Genomic DNA, 24708 nt, shown 5'->3' with positions numbered 1-24708 from the left:
AATGCTGACTGAGCATTTAGAAGACATCATTCTAGGATCTCTGTGAATAAATTTTTATCTCATCATCGTCATTTTGTTGGGAGATGGGAATTAACATGTTCAACAGGTGGAGACTGGACATTCAGGTAACTGGTTCATGGTAGGAAGCTGGTACAGCTAAGCTTAGAGGCTAGATATGAACTCTGTGCAAGCCATATGTTCTCACTGGTTAGTAAATTCCTGCTAAAATGTAATTAAAACTTTCCTTATGTATTAAAATAAAAACTCTAACCTTCACTGGCAATACTGGGTGTTTCATATTTTATTAAGTACATGTCTTGGTTTTTTTTCATTTTCAGAGAAGCAAAAGACCAAACACAACCAGCAGAGAAGGCAGGAGAAAAGTTGCTTGAGGAGATAAAGAATCTGCAGAGCAAAGCTCTCAACACATACCTGATTATAGAATAAAATTTATCCTGAGGTCAGCTCATTTACTTCCTGCAGGTCATTGGAGTCCTTTATGTTTTACATTCCAATCATTTCTGCAATTGAAATTTCTAGAGAAGAAAATTGTAATATGGATATAAAAATAATTTAAATTATATATATATTTTAAAATAAAATGATATGATGACAATGTTAGAAGCTTCTTGGTGCAAGATTTAGTTCTAGAACAAAGCCTTCTGGAGCCAGATGTAGGTCCTGTGATGAGAGACAGGCAGGCACTGTTGGGGAGGACACTGCTCTCCTGCCTCTGCACAGAACCAGCTCTCCCAGGAAGAGCACCATTGGTGTGGGCACTGGCTCCCAAATAGCTGTACCAGGGCAGACACTGATAAAGGGAGACTGGGCCTAGAGAGGACACTGAGTGATGATTAGAGCTTACGGAATGGTTTTGGAACCCTGGGAACATAAAGGCTGCACTCCCACAGACCCTGGCAGGGGGTTACTCTGAAGAAGCAGGAATCTTGATGAATGTGTCTTGGTAAAAACAAGCCTTTTGATTATGTTTGTTAACATTATTCCATTCATACGACACAGACTAGTAAGACTGAAGATGTTACAATAACCAATAATTGTCCAAGCATATTTGACTATATTCTCTCCACTCATTTGCCAATGCACAGGTACATATACACATGAGGTATGATAAAAATACATGCAAATGTTTAAAGTAAAACTTTTTATTATAGTAATACACACATTGCCATTACCCCCCTCAAAATATTCCCCCTGGCTTTAAACACACTTATCGCATCATTCTTGCCATTTTCTGAAGCAGTTCTTGGAGTCCTCCTTCATGAGTATCTTTACTAGGTGATCAAAAGTAGATGAACGCTGCTGCTGAGCGCCACTCCACAGAAAACAGACTCGTAAAAACACTGTAGCATATTCTCTGGCTCATCCCCAAACTCAAAATGACCACAAAAGGTAAATGTTTTTAATCCGTTCAGGATACTGAGGTAGCCAGGACAGCACAACTGAAGACACTCATGAAAAAAAATTTCAGAACTGCTTTAGAAAGTGGCAAGAACAATGTGATAAATGTGCCTGAAACAAAGGAGAAGACCTGTTTTGAGGGGAATCAATGGCAATGTGTCTTTCACTGTAACAAATTTTTTAAAGTAAACATTTATCCTGTGTTTTTTAATTGAACCTCATAAGTCTATCTCAGCTTCTGTACCTATAAACAACAGCAAATTCTTCTATTTTCTTCCTGCCTTAAAGGCCATCTTAAGGCTGTGGCCCCTTGGAAAGCTTGTTCTTGGGACAGTGCTGAGAATCTAGTGCCACCTGGTGGATATCGAGGCCACAAAAAAGCCTCTTCTATTAAGTTGTAAACGTAGGTCCATTCCAACCACTAACCAAAATAACTTATAAATTATCATCATTTTCTTCCTTTTTTTTTTTTTTTTTTTTTTGAGACAGGGTCTCACTATGCAGTTCAGGCTGGCTTTTAACTCACAGCAATCTTCCTGCCTCCACTTCCCAAGTGCTGGGATTATACACCACCATGTCCAGTTTCTTCCTTTTTTAAAGATGATGTTTAGGTGGGGAACCTTATCTGTATTTTCTTCTGCAATAAATCCCATAAGAAATTTCCTTTAGTGAAACATGGCCATGTGAAGTTTAGGGGTTCTTTGTGGGATCAATTATGCAAGTTCTCCAAGGATTATGGATATAATCAAGGCCTGGCTGAGTGAATGAGAATCTTGCTGTCTTTGGATCCCTGAAAGCTCTCTTTCTCTTACACTGACTTGGATTATTAAATCATTTTCTGAGACCCAAGAAAAAATGTAACCAAAGATTCTCAGGATAATGTGCTGGAGTTCTTTCATTTTAGAAATAATTATAATTGCTTCCTTTTTCAGGAGCTTTTATTTGGTGAACTCTTTTCTCAATAATCTTGTCTTGGTCAGATTCCCATTACTGGGAGAAAAAGCATCTGCAATTTAAAAGAAGAAGAGCTTTATTTGGATCACGGTTTCAGAGGGTTCAGGCCATGGTTGCCTGGTTCTAATGCAGAAATACTATGGCAGAAGAGCATGGTAGAGAAAAAAGATGTAGAGAGCAGAAAGCCCCATGTCCCACCCAGATACCTAAAAGTATGCTGTACTAATCTCCTGGCATCTCTTAAACCAGTCAAATTGACAACCAAAATTAATTATCACAATTCCTTACAAAATTCTGAGACACAGAGTAACTATAGGTTACTCATTCCTTATCCAAAATGCTTGGACCAGAAGTGTTTCAGATTCTAGCTTTGTCCTGATTTGGGGGTCTTTTCATATAGATAATAAGATAAGTTGGAGATAATACTAGGTTTAAACACAAATCCATTTCTGCTATATAAACATCTTACACACATAGTATAGAGGTAATTTTATACACATTTGTTGTTCCTGTGTTTGACTATGACCCATCACATAAGAACAGGTGTGAAATTTTCCATTTGTTCCGTCTTCTCATATTGAATTTGGAGCATTTCACATTTCAAATTAAATATGCTAATTTTTTATATTTATTAATTATAAATGTTACTCCTGTGACATGCATTGGGAAACTGATGCCCAGAGAAGTTTCTAAACAGAATTAACAGAAGAGCCAGGTTTAGGCAGAACATAGAATTCTACTAAAAGAGAACATTATAACATTATAATCAATAGAAGCATCAATGCTTTAGATTCATTTTTTATTTAAACTTTTAGATTTGGAATTAGTAGGTATAAAAGTAATACATTGTAATGTTTACATTTTCTTTCATTACTTGTTCTTTATAATACATAATACAGGAAGACTACAAGTTAGCAAATATTTTTCCTCTAAAAATAATCAGCTCAATACTTAGAAAGCAGATGGCAAGTAGGTGTGGAGGTGCAGAACCCATGAGAGGAACCCATTCCATCCCTGCTACCAAAAAGCAAGCACTGGAAACACATCTGTGGGTGACAGAGAACAGCCCAGAACACCTCTACTCCAAGCCCTCAGAGAATACAACTGTTACACTGGGGAGAGGAACTGACGAGGCCGAGACAGCCCAGAGTGCAATATGGGAAGTTTTATTAAAACAGACAGTGAACTGAGGGTAACTAATGAGACTATCTTAGTAGATGGAGTTGACTGACAAGTTAGAGATACAGACTGTGCATTATTAGGAGAGATTGTTAGGAAGCAGGAAATCCAACAGTTTGAAGAGCACTGTTGGTAGCAGTTATTATAAAAGCACAGTCATTTATCTCTCAGTGATCAGGTATTAATCAAATGGCATGCATGGTAGTCATTATCAGCTGATATCAAAAAGCTTCTGATAGCAGAAAGACAGAAAGAATGATAGTCCGTGGGAAAATAAGGGTCATAAAAATAAGATGGATGTGGAGTGCAGCCCAAGATACAGGTCAGGACTGGATATGTTCTCTGTGGATGACCATATATGCAATGTGCATGTTAGGGTTAGTAAAAGGATTTTTTATATATTTTAAGAATGAGAGAAGCTGGTATCTCAAAAAAAGAAAAAATAAAGATCTATAATTTTAAACAGGGTTAAGTCCTTGGTCAAGTTAAATTGCAAGTAATGATAGGATCCCATTACATCTTAAAATAACATATTCATAGCATTTGTCTCTAATGTGGCATGCGGTACTGTCATACCCAGATTATGGTCTCAATTCAGTTCCCCAATAAAAGGAACTGAGGATCCTTAGAAAGTATCTATTTTTATAAGTTGGAACAAGGATATTTAAGATGGGCCTGTCTCATCAATGTTTTGCCAGATGAAAGCAGGCTTCCAGATCTATCAAATGCAACCCAACCCCACCCCCGGCCCTCACCACAACCCTCAGTAGTAGGGATTTAACCCAAGGAGTCCTGAGCTACAACTCAGCCCTAATTATTTTTATTTTGAGACGTGATCTCACTTAGCTGCCCAGACTGGCTTCAAACTTGGCAATCCTCTTGCCTCAGCCTCCTGAATAGGGAGAAATCCATCATACCCAGCTTCCAGCACTTATCTTAAAGGATAAAAATACCAACTTCAAGGAGCTCCCACTGAGCAACTTGTGACAATTTTGTAACAATTTGGCATCATAAAAAGAAAGCAATAGTTCTTTGCAAAACTCTATGAGGCATGCTTTAAGAAAAAGAGAAAGAGAGAAAAGGAAAAAATGGGCCGGGGGGAGGGAGGTATGCATGAGTATTTAATGATGTTTCCAGGATAGTAACCAAACCCAAGAAACTGCACGCTATATTCAAGTTTTGGTCCATATCATAATTTCATCATTGCAAATCAAGCAGTTAAAAGATTCATTACAATCTTGGTAGAGGATGCAAAATCTGATCAGCTCTCTACCGATCTACTGATACAAAAAATTGTGGGAGATTTTACTATAATAACACAGACTTGGCAAGTCTAATTATCCCCCACAGAAATGCATCCTAATAAACAGCAAATTATGATGGATCGCCCCGGAAGCCTGTCTGTACCCCACTCCCATGAATATTGGCTCTCTGCTCATAGCACCTCAGTGGGCAGTGGCTGTAAGGGTGGGTCTGACTGAGTGTGTAACCCAAGGGTGAAGAAGAGAGTCTACTGCAGTATGGAAGGACACTGGGCTTCCAGTTAGGCTGTCTATGATAAGAATTTGGAATTATTCAACTGTTTCACATGTACTGTAAGTTTAAGAGACCTGAATCAGTTAAAAGAATGTGTTACATTTCCTGTCAATTGTTTTTTCTATTTGCAGACATTGCTCGAAGGACCAACAGGTGTAGCACAGTGTCAGAGCCCTTGCCTAGCATGTATGAGGCAAGAAGATGGCTAGTTCGAATCCAGCCTGGGCAACCAGCAACTTAGAGACCCTGCCTGAAAATAATAAGAAAAAGCTGGGAAGGTAGTTTAGTGCAAAGACCCCAGGTTCAATCTCTAGTACTAAAAAAAAGAAGAAGAAACCCCTGAGTTTGAAACCCAGTACTGCATAAATAAGTAAATAAATAAGATACTTGAAAGCATACACTAATTTTGTTTATTAGTTTCAAAAAACTACTTCAGGGAGGAGAAGGGCTTGGTGGTTAATTTATGGCTGGGCCATATGTTCAGCTAAACATTATTTTGGAAGCGTCTGTTTCTTAATGAGATTTAGCATCTGAATCAGTAGGCTGAGTCAGGCAGGCAGCCCTCCCTAATATCCTAATGTGGATGGACCTTATCAAACCCGCCAAATAGAACAAAAGGCAGAATAAGAAAGAATACCCCCCACTTGGTGCCTGTCTTAAAACTGGGACATGGAGGTGGCGGTGTAGTTCAGCAATAGAGCTTTGTCTGCGCACTACCCTGAGTCCAGTCCCCCAACACTTAAAACAACCACAGCAGAAACCTAAGACATCATTCTTCTCCTGCCTTCGGAACCAGGCTCAGATGGCAACCAACACCACTGACTTTGGCTTCTCTGAGTTTCTGATTTAGTCTGAATCTATACCATAGGCTTCCTTGGGTCTCCAGGCTTCAGAGAGATCTGGGGACTTCTCAGCCTCCATAACTGCATGAATCAATTAGATTTCATAAACCCCTTTTGAAACACATGTGCACATACAAACACATGATCTGTTGGTTCTGCTCCTTGGAGAATACTGACTAATACAAGGGATTAGTGTATTTACGAGAACAACTAACTTTGATTTACAAGTGTAGTTTGGAATCTCTAAGAAAATTTGGCCAATTTAGTATAGAAATTATGTGGTATAAATAAGGAAGTTTTAAATAAAGCCTATGGGTTAATTACAAGTTAATCAAAGAACAGGTAGAAAAAAATCTTTTTATATGTTACTTTCTGGATTAATAAAAGTATTTGTAAATTGAGGTCTTGGGCTTAAGAGACATGGAATATTTCAGTTTACTACCTTTAATCAACTGACTGGTAATCAAAACATTAGTAATTACTGCGTATTATTTTCGTGTACAAGAGCCTGCTCAGGTTTGTTTTTTTAGAAAGCTCATCGGATTCCCCATCATCATCATTTCTTTGTGCTGATTCCTGTGTTTATTCCCTCGTCTTGTCTCAGTCATTCACAGCTTGCAGACCTCATGAAGTCACTTTTACTTTACCTTTGTGTGCTTGGTGCATCCTCAGCAAGACCTCCCCCCGACCCTTCCCTACTTTTCCTTGTTGTCACCTAGTGTGGCTCTCTTCTTTGAAGACATAGCAGACATTTGCCCCCCCCCCCCGACTTAGAAATGAGGGTAGAGTAGCTGTCCTCTGCGGCAAACCTCAGCTCCTCTTAAATGCATGCCATCAGATCTTCCCCGTAGACTTCCCATCCTTGCTGTTATTATTTACTCACCCACTAGTCCTTCTTATTCTTGAATCATTTTAGCACCCAGACCCTGGTGTTGTTTGCCATCCTTACCAGCTTCAACATCTGCAGAGACAATGCACCCAATATCTTCACTTCCCATTACTGAGCCTCCTGTCTTGATTGTACCTGGAATTTAATTATTGGGAAGCCAGCACAAAGAGGTTGATGCCATTGCTACCACTAGGAATTGACTAGCCCTGGGAATCAGTATTAAGCATTAATACTTCCAGCATTAAGCATCGTTTAATATATGGGGAAATGATTAACATGCCTCCTCAACTCTTACTAATCTTCTCCCCCGGCCAAGCCATCTCCTCCCATAGTCATGTATCCTTGAGCTTGTCACCACCAGTGTTGACACTACTTCTGCAGTGTTAGAGATTCCCATCCCCAAGGTAGCTCAGAGGTAGAGTCATGGTTAGTGTCACCCAAAAACCTCATCCTCTCACCACCTCTTCCTTATATTTCTACCTGGCTTACTCTGTTGACCCTATTCCAACAATCCTGGCTTTTCAATGAGCCAATGATTTTGCCACTTCTCCCTTCTGCAAAGTGCTAAGCAATTCTGCTGGACACAGTGGGCACTATATAATCCCCACATTGGACATCACTATGCTCCTCCTTAGCTTAGAGCTTACAGTCTGCATAATAACTTCTCTGCAAACCCTCTCAACAAACTTGCCTCCTTCTCCCACTTTGTACTTGACTGGCAAACCCTTGCTCTGATTAAATTCAGCCAACCATTTGCCATCCTTGCACCTGCATAGGAAGAAAATCACAACCACTCTACATTTCTGACCCAGATCTCAGTGCACTCAAGCTGCACAACACATATTACGCTTTCCCTTTCTCTCTCCTCAAGTGAAATTTTTACATCTTTTGTGCTTTCTTCAAACCTTCTCCACCTCCTCCAACTATATTCTCCATGGATAAACCCGCTCCATATGTCACTTATGAAAAAAGAAAGAAGGAAGTGAACCAGTAAAAACAACCTCATCATCCCAGCATGAGTCACCAGCTGGAGCCCATGGACTGCAGCTTCCCTCTTGTTACAAAGATGAATCATTCCTTTGCTTCTAAGTGGTTCTGCTTGCTGGCATCATTAATTTCTCTCTCAGTGAGCTCACTATCCTATAAATGCACCTCATGAAACAAAGCAAAACTTTTCCTAGACCTCAGGTGCTCCTGGAGCTACTACCCCATCTCTGCTCCCTTTTCAGAAAACAGTTGTCTGATTTCTTACCTCCCCTTCTGTCTTCCAGGAGTCAGACATTCCCACTCGCCTCTACACTAACCAGCCCTTGTCACAATTGCCCTAAAATGTAATGACCTCCCTCGAGACTTGGGCAATTAGCTTCTGTGCATGCCAAGTGTGTGCACGCATACACACACACACACACACACACACACACACACACACACACACACACCAGCTCTTCACTACCTTCTCCTCATGCCTCACTGTATTGCTGGGCAAACACACTGTCCCATTTCTGCCCTATGGCCTGGGCACTAGCCACCTTCGCTGTTGGGGATGCATTCCACCATCTTATTCTCCCCATCATGCGGGCCTCAGCTCAAACATTCTTTCATCAGAGAGGCCTTCCTTGACCATCTTAGAACCCCTCTATCTTACCTTTTATAACTCTGCCCTCTAGCTTTAGTTCCTTAACTGCCTTATCTCTGTTGCATATTATCTTTTTTATGGTTTCAGGTGCTAAATAAATGTGTTGACTGAATAAGCAAACCAAACTCATCCAACAACAAGTGGTGGGAAGAAGGAAGGATGGAAGAAGGCAGACACAGGAAGCAGTCCCATGTCAGGGCCAGGGGACTGGGAAGGACAGGGTCAATAGTAGGAGTAAGCCTTTGCCCTGAACTATGGTGACCCACCCCAGACAAGACTAGCCCCTCCCAAACCCCCAGCAGGACATTGCCAGAAAGATGAGACTCGTCACCTGCAGTTCCCAGGTCCCATCATGCAGCAGCAGCAAACTGCCACCTCTCATCTTCCAAAGGCACATGCTGACAGCGCTAGATACCGGCCACACTCAGGCCTCACACTAGGCTTCTGTATCCATACAGATCTTGGGGAATGCACACACCTTGGCTGTGAGAGTCTGCCTCCTCAATCCAAGGGTCTTCCCTCCAGGGCCTTTTCCATCTCTTTATGACTGCTCCTCCCTCTACCCTTTATGCTCTGTTCACACCCACACTCCAGAAAGGATCAGCTGAGAGTTAAGAGGAAAGCTCTCCCATCCTAGAATGAGACCCAGTCGCTACAGGAAAACATCCCACTGTCCTTCCTTGACCTCCAGCAAATTCCCATCAATCTTCCAAAGTTCCAATACAAGGTCACCTTCCTGAGAAATGGCCACCTCCTCCTTTGTGACCTTTGGAGGGAAAGGGCAAGAGCTCTTTGCCCACATGGACTCGCTTGTCTGTCAACTTTACTGAGCAAAGACCTCTCTGAAGGCTGGGTCTGCTTCTTACCCACACTGTACCTCCATTACTGTGGCACAGGGTAAGAACTAAATAGAATACAAAAGATGCAGAGTTTGAGAGATCCAGACAGTGGCAAGAGACTGGGGATAGTTGGACTCCAAGTGCACAATGAAGACACCACACATTCTTTTCATTGAGAGGTCAGCCTCAAAGAAAGCACTTTCCTATCCCCTCAGTCCTAAAAAACAACCCACTCAGGAGCTTTAGTTCAATGAGTGGTAGGGCTAGGCAACTAACTTTTATTCATATATACGGGGCATGGGGGAGGGAAAGAGCACATGCCAAAATATGTATTAACACTTTAGGAGAAGAAAAAATTTGTGTAAACATTTTAGTACTAAATTTATTGAGACATCATGAGATTAATACAAGCTGCCTTTAGCCTCTACAAATATAAGAGGTGCTCAAAGTGATAGTCATCTGCCTTCAGACGTTTATTAGTACAGCAAACTGCTGCTTGAGTAATGTTGGTCACTGAGATTGCTGCATGTGATTTTCAATTTCTTCTCTAAAGGCTGACAGTGTAATGTGTTTTCTGCAATATATGGCATCCTCTAGGGTCCCCCATAGAAGGATAACACCATCTGTTGGAAAAACACTATACTCTTTTTCTTTTCTTGAAGTGCATATACAACTCTTGGCTCTCTCTCCAAATAAATAGATGATAGATGATAGACAGACAGATAGGTAGATAGATTTGCATTTGTTATTGAGTCAAAGTTTACATAACACAATTTATCATTTTATCCTTTCTAGAGCATACAAACTGATGACTTTTAGCACATTCACAAGGTTTGCTGCCATTACTATTATCTAATATCACAACTGCTGGGGATGGAGAGCAGTGGTAGAGCACTTGCCTAGCATGTCCAAGGCCTAGGGTTCATTCTCCAGACACACATGTTGTGCGCGCATGCACACACACAGAGCTGCTAGTAATTCCAAAGCATTCACCACTGCAAAACAAACCCCAGAGCTGTTAGCAGTCATTCCCCATTATCTGCCTCTAGTCCCTTGGTAACCACAAATTTGCTATCCATTTCAATGAATTTGCTTATTCTGAATATCTGATGTAAATTGAATTATACAGTATGCAGCTTCTCTGTCTGGCTTCTTTCACTTAGCATAATGTTTGCAAGGTCATATTCATTTTTATGGCTAAATAATTTTGCAAAGTATGGAACATGCCATATCTTGTTTATCCATTTATCAGCTGACTGGCATTTGGGTTGTTTCTACATTTTGGCTATTGTAAATAGTGTTGCTATGACTATTTGTGTACAAGTATTTGTTTCAATACTATTTTCAAAGTCAAGGATGAATTTTTAGGAATGCAGTTGCAGGGTCATACAGTAATTCTAATATTAACTTGTTGAGGAACTGCCAAAGTGTTTCCTAGCATAGTGGAACAGCGTTGTACATCCATCAGCAATATATGATGAGGATTGCAGTTTCTCCACATCCTTTCCTTTAGAAGACAGCCTGGACACCTCTCTTTGAATGTAGAACAATCACTTCCACAGTCGTTACACTGAGCCCTTTCTCAATGTACTGATATGTACAGAGCTGGCTATGCTATCTCCTTCTCCCTTCATAAGGCTAGCCGAGGTACAGATGTGTAATTCTTGAAAGCAGCTGACAGTTTTCTGTTTTCTCATGTCTTGTTCTCTATAAACAGTTAAGCACTGTGGGATGGCAGAGCCATATAGCTCCAGGAATGTCAATAGGCTTTGAGCCTCAAGAAGCTATGACTTCCAGGGCACAAAAGTTTACATATCAGAAACTGAAGCAACAGCCTCCTAATCATTCAAATGCTACCTCAATTGAGTTATGAAGACTGGTCTTTCTACGTACCCTTCTCTGTGCATATTGCAGAGGTACTTGCTCTCCACTGGTCAATTCAGCTCACATCACTCATGTAATTCCCTGCCATTCTCATTGTCACTCATCCTCAAGCCACTACCTTCTCCATAAGTGAATAAATCCTGGGTGAGGCTCTTGGGGAGGCCTTTGTTCCGTGATCCTTACCTGAACTGGACTCAGGACCCCTGGGCTACCTGTAACTTTGAATATGTCTTTATTCTCACTGTAGGTTTCACTGGACATGGTAAATTGGAATTAACTCACTTGAATTCCAATAATGTTTCAATGGGATTGCAAATTTAAAACTTCTCAAGTCATGAGGACAAGAAAAGGGATTACAATATTTGTATTGCAATACTTTCCGACAGTTGTTATTTTCTGGTTTTTTCTTTCTGGCTTGCTTGCTTCTTTGTTTATGTTTTTAAGGCAAGGTCTCCCTACGTGGCCCAAGCTGGCCTCAAACTCCTGGATTTAAGCCACCTCTTGTCTCCTGCTCCTAAACAGTGTTATTTTCTACTTTGTAAATATCTTAGTGATTGTAAAGTAGTACCTTATTTTTGTAACTTCCACTTGAATTCTCTTATGATTGTAATAACGGTGAGCATATTTTATATGCTTTTTTGCCTATTTGTGAATATTCTTTGGAGAAAGTTCTATGTGAGTCATTTTCCTATTTTTAATTTAATTTTTTGTTGAATCATTACAAGTTCTATATGTATTCTGGATACATTAACCTTAGCAGGTGTATAATGTACAATGTTTTCTCCTATTATCTGGATTTTTTTCCATTTTTCATTATAGTTGTTGACCAGCCTGCTTTTTTTCTTTTCTTTTCTTTTTTTTTTTTTTTTTTTTTTTTTTGTCTTTTTCCTTTTTATTGGTACCGGGGATCGAACTCACGACTGCCTGCTTGCAAGGCAGGCGCTTATGCTGCTGAGCTAAACCTCCAGCCCCTGACCAGCCTACTTTTATAAGCAATTTATTATGGAAATTTCCAAACAAACAAAAGTAGAGAATGTTATAATGAAGAATTGAACTTTTTATGCCCTTTCAAAAATAACTAACATTTTTGTCAAAGTTATTTCATTACATCTATGCCTCTTTTGTCTGAAACAGACATTATGACATTATGTTGTCTCATCTACAAATACTTCGATATGCATCTTTACTAAAGATTTGTTGGCTTATATAAACACCATACTGTTATTCTACCCAAAAAGTAAATAATAATTCATTAATATCTTTTCTAAAAATCATGCTCAAATTTCTCCTCAAAGGTGCCTTTTTTACCATTAGTTTATTTGATTCAGGACCCCAGCAAAAGCCACATATTATATTTAACTGCTGTTTTCAAAAGCTCTTATTTGATAACAATCCTTCCCCCCCTGCATATTTTTGTTCCGCAAACCACTTCATTTGCCCCATAGATGTCCCACATTCTAGATTTTGCTAAGGCCATGGCATGTTTACATACAAATAACTGAGCAGCCACTTTGGGATCTCAGAACTGAACTGATTAACAATAACTGCTAATTGCTAGTTTGCACAAATTGTGCTGGATCTTATATATACATGAACTCATTTTGTCCCCCACAACAATAGCAGCGTCTTAGTTACTTTTTTCTCTCATTGTTGAGACAAAATATCTGACAACTAAAGTTAGGGAAGGGAAGGTTTATTTCTTACAGGTTGGAGGTTTCAGTCTATACTCAGTTGGCTTCAAGTGGCAGGGTGACAAAGTGGACTGCCATTCCTGGACCCCAAAAAACAGCAAGAAGCGAGCCTTACAAAAGAGAAAGGACAGGCCTTCTTCCCATCTTTACACTGTATGCTGGCTCCACCCCTGGGCAGGTATAGCACTCACACCACCAATCTGAGCACTAGACAACAAACCACTCACAAAGGCTAGATTGGGACACATCCATGATTGCATGAGGCTTGGGGAGGGGCATGTGAACATAAACCATAACAAGGAGGTAGGTAGTACTTTCATTCCCATTTTATAGATGAGAACACTAGACTCAGAGGTGAACTTGCCTTAGATCACACAGCCTGCACAGGATGGAGTCAGATTTAACCAAGGCATTTTGGCTCCAGGATCTGAGAATTTTTGTCATTGCTAGATTTATATCTGCTCCCCAAAGCCCTGTGTCGTATCAAACCCAACACCGTGCTTTTCAAGGCCAAGACCAAAGGATGACTCAGGTCAAATCTTCCTTTTTGGGAACACATAACCTGAAGTGCACCTCCCCTTATCTATACAAAATGATTAGTCCATGTAGTTATTTTCCTAAGATTAGAAGTGTAATCGGGACCTTGGAGAAAGATATTTTCTTCACGTTAGAGAGAAGAAAACTGAGCTCCAAGAAATGACAGCCTTTACATTTAAGGACTTCTTTAGGCTGGCTGCTGAATACCCAAGCATTCATTTATGATTAGCTCATTGATCATTAAGTACTTAGCGATGAGAAATAGAAACAAGGTAAGCCTTTGTTCCCCTTTGCTTGAGGTCAGAGGCATTTCACAGTGGGTGGTTAGCTAAATCATAGCCGATGGTCTGCCAATTCCAGGAACATTTGTCTCTCACAAAGGGAACAAAGGCTGACACAGTGAACAGGTTTCTGGGGGGAAGACACATAATCTATAACTATGTGGTTGGTGTGCAGTAATGAGCACAGTACAGAATGACAGTACTGCTAATAACTATCCTTTTAACTATTTTTGCTAATAACTATCTTTTTAACTATTTTAGTTTTTTAGCATTTTAGTACAACAGTCTCCTAAGATCCTCATCTTTCTGCCTAAGAGGTGAACCCTGTTCTTCCTCATCTTTCTGCTTAGGAGAGGAATCTTGTTCCCCAGAAGTGGAATGGAAGAGAAAGCCTGACGCAGACGCTAGAGCTAATTGGGAGCATGAGAGATCAGAGAGAATCTGTGTAGAGGCAGAGTCAGTGATGGGAAATACAGTTCACAGTGACAGGGAGATACTAGGTGGGAATAGTTGACTTCAGGGACCTGCAGACTCTTCACTGGGCCAAATACCATTATGCTATGAGCCAGATTGTCCTAGCCACTCTGCCCTTCCAGGAGGAAAGCAGCTATCGACAGGAAAAGGGATGAGTCTGTCTTCCAGTAAAGCTTTATTTACAAAATCAGGTAGCAAATGGTTCAGCTCACAGGGAAGAAGTGGCGATGTGATGTTGCTCTGCAGACCGCGCAGGATGAAGCATCTGGGAGTAGCTGGTGGGCAGCAGACGCGGTAATAATAAATCTCCAGACCCCGAGTGCCTACAGACAGGAAAAGCACCACAAGCCTGCCAGTCAGGTGAATGGGGCCCACACGGGACATGTGGCACGCGGAGCTGCCCTTCCTTCCAGGGTTAAACCGGATGACCTAGGACTAGGCGTGGCGGTTTCCGAGGCCAGCAGAACGCGCCAAGGTGCTCGCTAGGAGTAAAGACTCCAATGCTGGCCAAGGCAGCTGAGGGGTTGCTCGCTGTACCAGCGGATGCGGAGCCCAGAGAAGCACTCGGAGTCTCGGCCATAGTTGGGAGTTCACCACTCAAGGACTCAGGTCCCGGCCCCGCCCCTTGCTGGCCCCGCCCCCTGCCAGCCCCGCCCTGGCCTTCCGACTCCGCCCAGAGCTGGGCCGGCAAGCTTTGCGCTCGCCCGCCCTACGCACGGGTAGCCTTGGCCGGGGTAACTGCAGAGGTGAGCTAGGCTAGCGGGGTGGTGGTGCTCAGGGTCCTGCGAAACTGCTTACTCTTCCGTAACGTCTCCCTCCTATCTCGTTGCCCTGCCGTCCCGTGTGCAGACTACCGAGAGTGACCTGGAGGGCCCAGGGTGGAAACGTGGCGGGTCCCTTCAGACAGGGCCCGGCAGCCGCCTCGGCCAGCCGCCCCGGAATTGCGCGGCGACCTCTCTGAAAGTGACCCCGGTGCGCACCTTAGTCTGGGGATGTCGGGGGGTTAGTACTTTGACCAGGAGCCTTCATTTTCAAGCCTGTTTGGCCTTTTGAAAGAAAGGCTAACAGACGTTACCTTTGTAAATGTCTTAGCTTTGTTTTGTTTCTAGTACTAAGTATTAAACCCAGGGGCTCAGGCATGCTAGGCAAATGTCCCCCACACGCCCAACCCAAGATCTCGATTAAAATGGGCCAAAGAGTAACCAACGATCGCGTTTGCTGCAACTCTTTGCTAATTAGGCATTTTTAGGAATACAGTGAGTTTCAGCCAGCGTTGAGTAATTGTGACTAATAGTGACAAATATGACAGGGTTCTCGGGGTGTTTCAGAATAAACCATAGGGGGTGTGGGTGGGAATAGAGATGAAACAGTATTGGCCATGAGTTCACGATTTTTGGAGCTGATGTACTAGTCTACTTTTATATATGTTTGTATATGTATATACATGTATATATGTATATGTTTATATATGTATATATGTTTGTAGCATAAGTTTTCTGAAATGGATGGTTTGCTGTGCGTGCCTGATAGCCTGTATTCAAATACTCTGCCTGTTGGCTAGGGCTGCCATGACCAATGCCACTGGCTGGCCAGCCTAAGTGGGAGAAGAATTTTTTTTCTCACAATTTTGGATGCTAGAGGTCCCAGACTGAGGTGTGAGCAGGTTCAGTTCCTCCTGGGGCCTCTGATTGCAGATGCCCTCCTCTCTGTGTCCACATGGTGTTCCTCCCATTGCATATGTTTGTGTCCTAATCTCATTTTTAGAAAGAGACCTGTCAGGTTGGAATGGAGCCAGTCCTAACAGCTGGTTTTGCTCTTCTCTGTAAAGACCCTGACTCCAAATACAGTCAGCTTCTGAGATGCTGAGATATAGGCCTTAAGCATGATTTCATCAGCCCAGAAGGTAACATTGCCACTTTTCTCATTTGGGATTTTGATCAGTTTACTTAACCCGTCCTTTGCACTAATTTTCACAGTTTTAAAATAGGGACAGTCATGGTAGAGGTCTTGGGAGTGGTGAGAACTTTATTATTAATAATTAATTAATAATAAAAATATTATTATTAAATAGTAGTCAGTCATTTGTATCCCTGGAGATTCAACAGCTTGCACATTGAAGTTATTGGAAAAAACTTTTCATTTGTACTGGATATTTACAGGCTTTTCTTGTCATAATTCCATAAGCAATATGTAACTAAACTTTATATTACATGCTGTAAGAGATCATTAAAAATATGTGGGTGGATTAACAGATCTTGTATATAAATACTAAGTCATTTTATAGAAGAAACTTGAGCACTAACAGATTTTGGTATTTGCAGAGGTCCAGAGACCCAACCACCTGCAGATCAGAGGAGATGATTATGTGTGTGTTGTATGTGTGAATAGGTAAGTACATGCACATATTTAAACAGCTGTGTGTTTATTAGTGGTATAAGTACCTTTTGTTGACCTAATAGAATTGGTTCTTCATACTTGTGGATTCTCATCTATGGAGTCAAACAACCTAGCATTAATATTAGGAAGAAAAATTGTGTCTGTACAGAAGACCCAGGCTTTTTTTTTTCTTTGTCATTGTTTCCTAAACAATATAGTATAATCACTATGTATAGCATTCACATTGTATTAATTATTAAAGGTAATCTGAAAGTGATTTAAAGTATATGAGAGAATATGTATAGGTTATATGCAAACACTGTACCACTTTATGTAAAACACCTGAGCATCCTCAGATTTTGGTATCTGTGAGTGGCCCCAGAACCAAACTTTCATAGATGCTGTTTGACATGTGTATATGCAAAGCTCTCAGAACTATGTCTAGCATATAGTAAGTACTCAGAAAATTGAGCCTGTGATTCATTTATAAATTAGCATCGTGGGGCTTCGTGTGGGATGAATGGGAAGGTGTGGTAAGGCAGTGGGGTATTTGCTGCTATGCCTAGCCATGGGAATAAAAATAGTACTTATAGCCACTGCCACAAAGGATGTCTCTACTGTCCCAAACACAGTAGGGCATTTGTGTCATTCATATACTCATGACTTATGTACTCCAAGGGGTCCATTGTCACCTGCATGTTTGGCAAATGGAGGAACAGTTTTTTTAAACGCAGGAGATCTGGCTCTGATATCCAGACTCTTAACCACAGAGCAGTACTGCTTCAGTTAAGGATATAGCACTTGAACGTTTGGTCTGCCAGAAACTCTTGGCTAATTTCTCTTTTTCTTGGCCAGGTTGTCAGCAGTGGCAGCACTCATGGCTGGCCCCCTGTGGCGGGCCACAGCCTTTGTCCAAAGACACAGGACAGCCCTCTTGGTGGGCTCCTGCACAAGCCTGTTTGGAGCTCAAATCTCCTACCATCTCTTTGCGGATCCTGTTGTCCAGTGGCTTTACCAGTACTGGCCTCAGGGCCAGCCAGCCCCACTTACCCCAGAGCTGCGGAGTCTTTTTCAAGAGGTGCTAAAAGACTTGGGCATCCCCTCAAGCCACTGCTACAAGCCTTTCACCACCTTCACCTTCCAGCCTGTGAGTGCTGGCTTCCCAAGACTCCCTGCTGGGGCCATGGTGGGCATCCCCGCCAACTTCCTGGGTGGCCCAGTGACCAACACTAACCATCCAGTGGTCATACATGGGCAAAGTATCAACTGGCAGAGCCCAGCAGGCACTCGGCTAAAAGAGGCCCTGATGCTAACCCGTGATGCCCAGAAATTTGCCTTGGCCAGAGAGGTGGTTTACCTAGAAAGTGGCACTGCTGCCCTACAAGCTCTACCAGCCCCAGCTTGCCTGGCAGGAACCTGGGCACTGACTGTGGGTGCCAAACATGCACTAGGGCTCTATGGAGGCCCCATGAACTTACGAGCTGCCTTTAACTTGTTGGCAGCAGTGACAGGCTTCGTGGCATATGCCTTCTCCTCAGACTCTCTCACTCATGCCTTGGAAGGCTGGTTGGACCGCCGCACGGCCTCACTGTCTGCAGCCTATGGCCGGGGTGGAGTGGAGTTCTATGAGAAACTTTTATCAAGCAATGTGGCCCTTCGCAGCCTCTTGGGCAGCCATGGAGAGAAGCTGTACACACCCAGTGGGAATGTTGTCCCCAGACACTGGTTCCGCATCCAACATTTACCTTACACAGCTCGCCGTGACTCTGTACTGCAAGTGTGGAGAATGACTGTCAACTCAGGTCGCTTCTGAGGGGCTCATCAGCATGACAGTCCCAGCTCATACAGGTGCCGTCCTGCCACTGACAGTCCCACATCCACAACCCAAAGTCAGAGTGATCACAGGGTTTGGAGTTCAGTAGCCTCACCTACCAGTTGTGACCTCAGGGACCTTGGCAAATTGCTTTATGAATCTGGGCCTTGCTTTCCTCACTTGTGAAATGGAAGGATGCAAACTACCTCACAGGATTATACGGTTGTGTGAAGTCCTGAACATGAGGGCCAAATAAACAAGAAGTTCTCCATCTGGGTCTTTGAATTCCAACAGACTGTGGGAGGCTAGCCAGGCATCACCACCGGAGGTGCATGTGGTGTATCAGCCCTTCCTTCAACAGAGAACACTGCACCCCCGTGTGCCTAATGGTCAAGTTCCAATTTTTCTTCTTTGTAGTACAGATTAAAAAGACCAAGATGTGAAGTTAATGAGGCCTGGGCTGCCTAAGATGTGGTCTTAGGGATCATGGACCACTATGAATGCAGATTGCACACCCAGAGAGGAGGAAAAAGAAGGCCATAGTGCATGAGGAGAGCTTATGCGCCGGGAGAGGGAAAGCATTCCTAAAACCTGGCAAGAGCTAGACCTGAAGGCAGCAGAAAGAACAAGCCTATGCGGCATAGGCTCTGTTGAGATGCCCTACAGGATTGTCTTCTGGGTATGGAGCAGTCAGAATGTGGAGAGGGGAGGAGTCAGGTGGTGGAAATTGCTCAGAGAAAACACCGGGGAGAGCAGAGGAGGTAGTGGCAGTAGACCTGGCCTGATGTCACTCAGAACCAGAGAGCTGTTTATCCTTCTTGCTTTCTTGAGCCCCCTGGTGGTAACAGAACAAACCCCCAGAGCTTTCTTCCCTGCTAGAAATCCCCGCAGCTTAAAGTGAGGACAGCTGTGACAGCCAAGCCTAACTTGTCACTCATGCAAATTATGTTTTCCCTAGAAGAGTAGTGAAGAGTTGAGACCTGATGCTAGTGTAATGCGAGTACAGGGATTAGGTCACACTCAGGGATGGGCACTCATGATGCAGATGGTTCCTGACAGGAGTCCTTGAGAGGAGAATGGGCCAGCTGGGGCTGAAGAATGGGCTGGGCATGGCACATCTGCTAGATCCTTCCCACTCTGGGAGCCTAGTACACTGTTCCAGCTTGAAGATCCATTTACTAAACCTGGGCAGGCTCCGTACTTGAAGATGGGACACAGGTCTCTAGTATCTAGGATGCCAGAGGGTATGAGATTGATGTGCACAGTAGTGACTGGGTGAATGAGTTCTCTACCCTGGCAAATGTTACCTCACTGGGCTCCCTGGGATGTCACATGGCTGCTTCCATATATCACAGATAAGGCTACATGGGTCACCTAACTCTTAGCTGGAGAAATGCGCTCTGGAGTCTGGATATCATGAGCTCCACCTCATTGCTTTCCACTCCCACCCCATCTACTCTTAGTTATGATGGGACCCAAGATGGCAGCATCAGGCACTCACTGAGCTGCTAAAATGCTAAGCACTCTGGTGCTCTGCCTTCCAAAGGTTCTTGTGCTGAAAACTTGGTTGCCAATGTAGTAGGGCTAAGAGGTAGTAGAACCTGTAAGAGATGGGGTCAAATGGAAGGTAATTAGGTTATTGCCTTCAGAAAAGCTCTCAAAATGAGCTTTTCTTTAAAAGGAACAAGACTGGTCCCTCCACACTGGCTTCTTGTCCTATCATGTGGTCTCTTCTGTATGCACTTGTGATTGTGATGTCATCAACCATGAGGTCTTTGCCAGAGATGAACAGAAGCTAATTTCATGTGTTCAGATCTCCAGAATGAGTTAAATAAATGTATTTCTTTGCAGTTACCCAACCTCAGGTATTTTGTGATAACAATGGAAAATAGACCAATACAAAAGGTAGCCCCAGTATGGGCCAGAGCAAGTCTCTGAAATAGCTGTTTACTTTTCTGATCCACGTCACAGTCTGTCTCCATTCATGGGCTCTTCCTAGTCCTCAAACAGCTTACCCTCTATCCCTAAAACCTTAACCCCCACAGTCTTCACCTTCTGTTTTGGTGTGCATGTGGTGCCTTGTTGCCCCACAATCACACACACATGCACATCTAGCTGCAGCCAGCATACAGGAACAGAGACTCGGAGTCATGGTGCAATCATTAGCTCTGCCCACTCCCAGCCCTAGCTGACCCCACTGGCTTTGGCCCCACTAGCTTCTTCAATACATGGCCATCCAGTGTTCTTAGAGCTAGGTACTCACACCAAAGGTACTGCAGTGTGTGGAGCTTGGGGAAAGCACATGGTGGACTGAGAACTTTTCCTGTGTTGTGCTTTTAAGTGGTGTGAGTACCATGATGCTCAGGTTTGGGAATTGCTGCCTAAACATTAACAACTTTTTGGAAATGGAGCCTCCCCTGGAACATACAGCTGCTTAACACGGCTTTACTCACAACCTGTCAAAGCCCCAGTCAGGGCAATTCTGTGTGTTGACAACTTTGGGAAATTACTTGGCATCAACAGAGATCAAAGAACCAGGTGGTCTTAGAGGAGACTGCAGACTGGAGAAAAGGGAACTAAGGTGGGAGTGTCTTGGTTTCTTTTTCCTTGCTAAGGCAAAATACCCAACACCCAAAGTTAAAAGGAAAGATTTAGCTCATGATTTGTAGAGGGGTCAATCCATAATCAGCTGGCTCTAAGGCAGGACAGCTTCACAGAGAAGAGTTCATAGCCACCAGAATACCTTCCGAAAGCAACAAGAAGCCATTCGTGGACTGTGAAGGAAGAGAATGAGAATGCACCAAGAAGCAAGCCTTGCATGTAGGCTGCTGGGGGAACAACCAGACGCCAGCCTTTTCCCATGAGTGGGAGAGAACAAGAAGTGAGCCCTCCCTGCAAATCAGCACCATGTGTGGGCCAGTGCAGGGAGAACCAGATGTCAGCCCCTTCTGGCTTGTGGGCTGGGAAATGAGTCAACACCCACCCCACCCCCATCACCATAAGCGACCAGTTGATCTGGAGAAACACGAGCTGCAATGATAACTATTGAGGTAAAATAGAATTTAGTGCTTGTGGTGTTTGATGTTTCACTGAATTTGCAGGTCTAGAACCAATAGTCTTACCATCTGTTCAGAGGATGACAATACATAATGTAGCCTCTATGAGGAATCACCTTCTGAAGGTGGTGGCCATTGTTCATTCCCTATTACCTTGTTTTGAAGTTTTATATCATTTTCATTATTTTGTTGGGTTGGGTTTTGTTCTGTTTTGTTTTGTTTGATTTTATTATGTCTAATGGCAAGGGCAGCTATTTCAAAGATAACAAGATATATTATGGTAGCCATTTTAGATTTACTATTTTCTTATTTTGAAGTCCTTTATTACATTCATTACATTGTTTTTATTGGTTCGATTCTGTTGTGTTGATTTTTACTGTGTCTGAAGATACCTGCAGCTATTTTGAAGACAACAGGAGGCATTATGGTAACCATTGTTGATTTCCTATTGTTTTGAAGTCCTGTGTCACACAGGACTGTTTGGTTTTGATTGGCTTTATTCTGTTTTACTTTTCTTGGTTTTAGTCTCTTTAAAATTAAAAAAAAATAAAAAAAAAAAAAAAGCACCAAGAGTCCTTAACAGTTTCTTTCTGCCCTTTTTATACTCTATTGAGGCTACTGGGATTAGGATCCTTCCAAATCAATCAATGGACTGATTTAATCATCAGTCCCCCTAGGCCCAGATCATACACTGTAGATTCAGCCACCTTGGGAAAAGCCCTATCTAAGACTGCATGAGCCTTTGGAAAGACATGTAGACACAAATCATAACTTGGAGGCAGTCTTTTACATCTGCTGTATTGGTCATATTTGAACACTAAGACATCCATTATTAATAAAGTTTAGCTAACACTGACACAGCATCTTCTCTTGGTGATACTTTCAGATGGCTCTAGGGGTTCTGGGTCCTGCTGTTCTCAGCCTAGCACAGTCTCTCTTTGGTTCTAAACAGTATGACAGGGCAATGCTGTGGGTGCTGTGATTTGGATCTCAGATGGCCCCAAAAGGCCCATGTATTAAGGGCTTGGTGCCCAGCTTGACATGACAAGGAGGTGGTGGGCTGTTACGACTTGTGCCTCAATGTCCCCCCAGAGCCTCATGCAGTCATAGAGGTGCTTTTTAGAGGTGACTGGATCTAGAGTATGTGATGCCAGAATGTATGATTACTAAATCAGCCCACTGATTGTTTTGGCATAGTTCTGGCTACGGTTAGGATGTGAGTGGTACACCTGGCCTAGGGAAGTTAGCCTCAATAAAACATAAGGGACAGAAAGAAGGCTAACATGCTCTTGCCTACATGCTTGCCATGGACGGTTTCTCCTCTCCACTGCCACCCTGCCTAGGAGCCAGCCAACTATGGATTGAAACTGCCGTGTGCTGTGAGCCAAAATAAACCTTGGTTCCTTTAACTTGTGGGTATCAGGTATTTTGTTCCAGCGATAAGAAAGTAACCAAGACACCTAGCATGTGTGAGGACCTGGGGTCAATCCCTAGAGCTGCCAATAAATAAGTAAATAAGATGACTTTCTATTTCAAAATAGAAAAGTTGAATGGTAATGACTTAGGAAATTGTGAAAATTGTTCAGCCAATTTTATTGTGTATGATGGTGTGGGCAGCTATTCTGAAAAAAGTGAGACACATGGTAGCCATTGTTGATTTCCTGTTGTCTTGTTTTGAAGTCTTGTATTGCTTGCATTGTTCTGTTCTGCTTTGCTTTATTCTGCGTTGTTTTGTTTGGTTGTATTCTCTTAAAAACAAAATAAATTTAAAAATAAAGTAATCTAAAGAATGTTGTTCAGGGGCTGGAGGTTTAGCTCTGCGGCATAAGTGCCTGCCTTGCAAGCAGGCAGTCGTGAGTTCGATCCCTGGTACCGATAAAAAGGAAAAAGACCAAAAAAAAAAAAAAAAAAAAAAAAAAAAAAGAATGTTGTTCAGCCAATAAAAAGTGTAATTGTAAAAAATATAGTAGGAACATTGAGGGCAAACTAGTCATAAATATCAAATACTTGAAAAAAGTGGACATGGTGGTATATACCTGTAATCCCAATACTCAGGAGGCTGAGACAGGAGGATCATGAATTTGAGGCCAGCCTGAGCTGTATAGTAAGACTGTGTCTTAATAACATATAAACTACTACCTTCATGATAGAGGGCCAGGGATGTTGCTCAGCAGCAAAAACACCTGCTTGGGCAAGCACCAGGTCCTGAGTTTGTCTCCTGGGACAAAAATGGTGATTATAGTAATGTAAACAGAGTAAACCCAGGAGAAAATTCACACAATTGAAAGTAATTGTTATGGTAGGATTTTGAGTGATTTTATGCATTCAGGGAGCAAGGATTTATGCATGCATAACAGCCTTCTTAGAGAAACCTGGGCCTACGCTCGCTTTTTGCATCAAGGTATTGAATCCTTGCACCTCTGTTTCTGGCCTTGCGTTCTTAGGGCATGGCCAACCTTCAATCTCTTGGTAACTGTGGCAGCCATGGGCCCTGCTGCGGGAGCAGCCTTGACAGCTGTTGTGTCTCTGGATCCTCCTCTCCTACCAAAGAGGTCTGGCTGCTTTTAGCCAGTGACAGGGCACAGTGGCAGTCCACACCAGGTGCACTGTGCAACTCCCCCAGTGCATGACAGTGGTTGAAGGACTCCCTAGTGGCCCGACTGTTGAAGGTTTTTGCAGCTGTCCAGACTCTGAGACTCTCCCTTGCTTACTCCTCTCCAAGTGCCAGCCCTGTACTCTGATCTGAAGGTTATCAGTGCAACTACCTGTCCCCTATTCCTTCATCCTTCCTAGGCTGTTCCCCCATTGCACCCTTACTCCTGTCTTGGTGCTGGATTCTCAAAGGACTTTACTAGCACAATTAATCCCTCACACACCCAGGTGCAGTGTGAGCTCCTGGGGCCAGACCCCTGGCCTCAGGGACCATTGAGTCTTATCAGAAGTAACTATGTGACAAGTCTTTCTGTGGCAATAACGTGCAAGATCAATGCAGTGAAGCAGTATGAGGGGCACAGAGAGGGCTTAACTCATCCTGAGGGGAAGGACTACCCAGGGTGTGAGCATGTTGCCAAAACGTCAAAAGGTGAGTTGAAAGAAGTCGAGATAATATCAATATTTATATAACTTAATATGTGCTAAAGGCTTTACATACATTGACTCATGATATCCCCATAATAATCCTGTAATCTGTTTAGGTCTGAATGTTTTCCCCTCAAAATTCAGAGATTAAAGCTTAATCCCTAATGTGATAATATATATATTTTGGTACCAGAGCTCAAACTCATGACCTCGAACTTGCCAGG

General features: G+C 42.7%; 2 protein-coding genes across 4 annotated transcripts in view; both read left to right on the top strand.

The window, feature by feature from the left end:
* Cfap221 (cilia and flagella associated protein 221) overlaps positions 1–9620 on the top strand; it is a 122873-nt gene extending 113253 nt beyond the window's left edge. For all 3 annotated transcript variants that reach the window (XM_063258946.1, XM_063258947.1, XM_063258945.1), the window contains exon 24: positions 339–9620. In XM_063258946.1, the coding sequence (XP_063115016.1) occupies positions 339–447 (109 nt within the window). In that variant the 3' untranslated portion in view covers positions 448–9620. The remainder of the gene's footprint in view (positions 1–338) is intronic.
* A 7794-nt stretch (positions 9621–17414) lies between these two features.
* Tmem177 (transmembrane protein 177) lies at positions 17415–23196 on the top strand. The gene has a single exon (XM_063258948.1). It carries the CDS (start codon positions 17415–17417, stop codon positions 18348–18350), a length of 936 nt encoding a protein of 311 aa, XP_063115018.1. The 3' UTR covers positions 18351–23196.
* Positions 23197–24708: the final 1512 nt, after the last annotated feature.

The sequence above is a fragment of the Cavia porcellus genome, unplaced genomic scaffold, assembly GCF_034190915.1.
Source record: "Cavia porcellus strain 051 isolate PalLab524CR breed Dunkin Hartley unplaced genomic scaffold, mCavPor4.1 scaffold_12, whole genome shotgun sequence".
NCBI lineage: Eukaryota > Metazoa > Chordata > Mammalia > Rodentia > Caviidae > Cavia > Cavia porcellus.
Note: the sequence above shows the minus strand (reverse complement) of the source record. Positions and strands in the feature narration are given on the sequence as shown.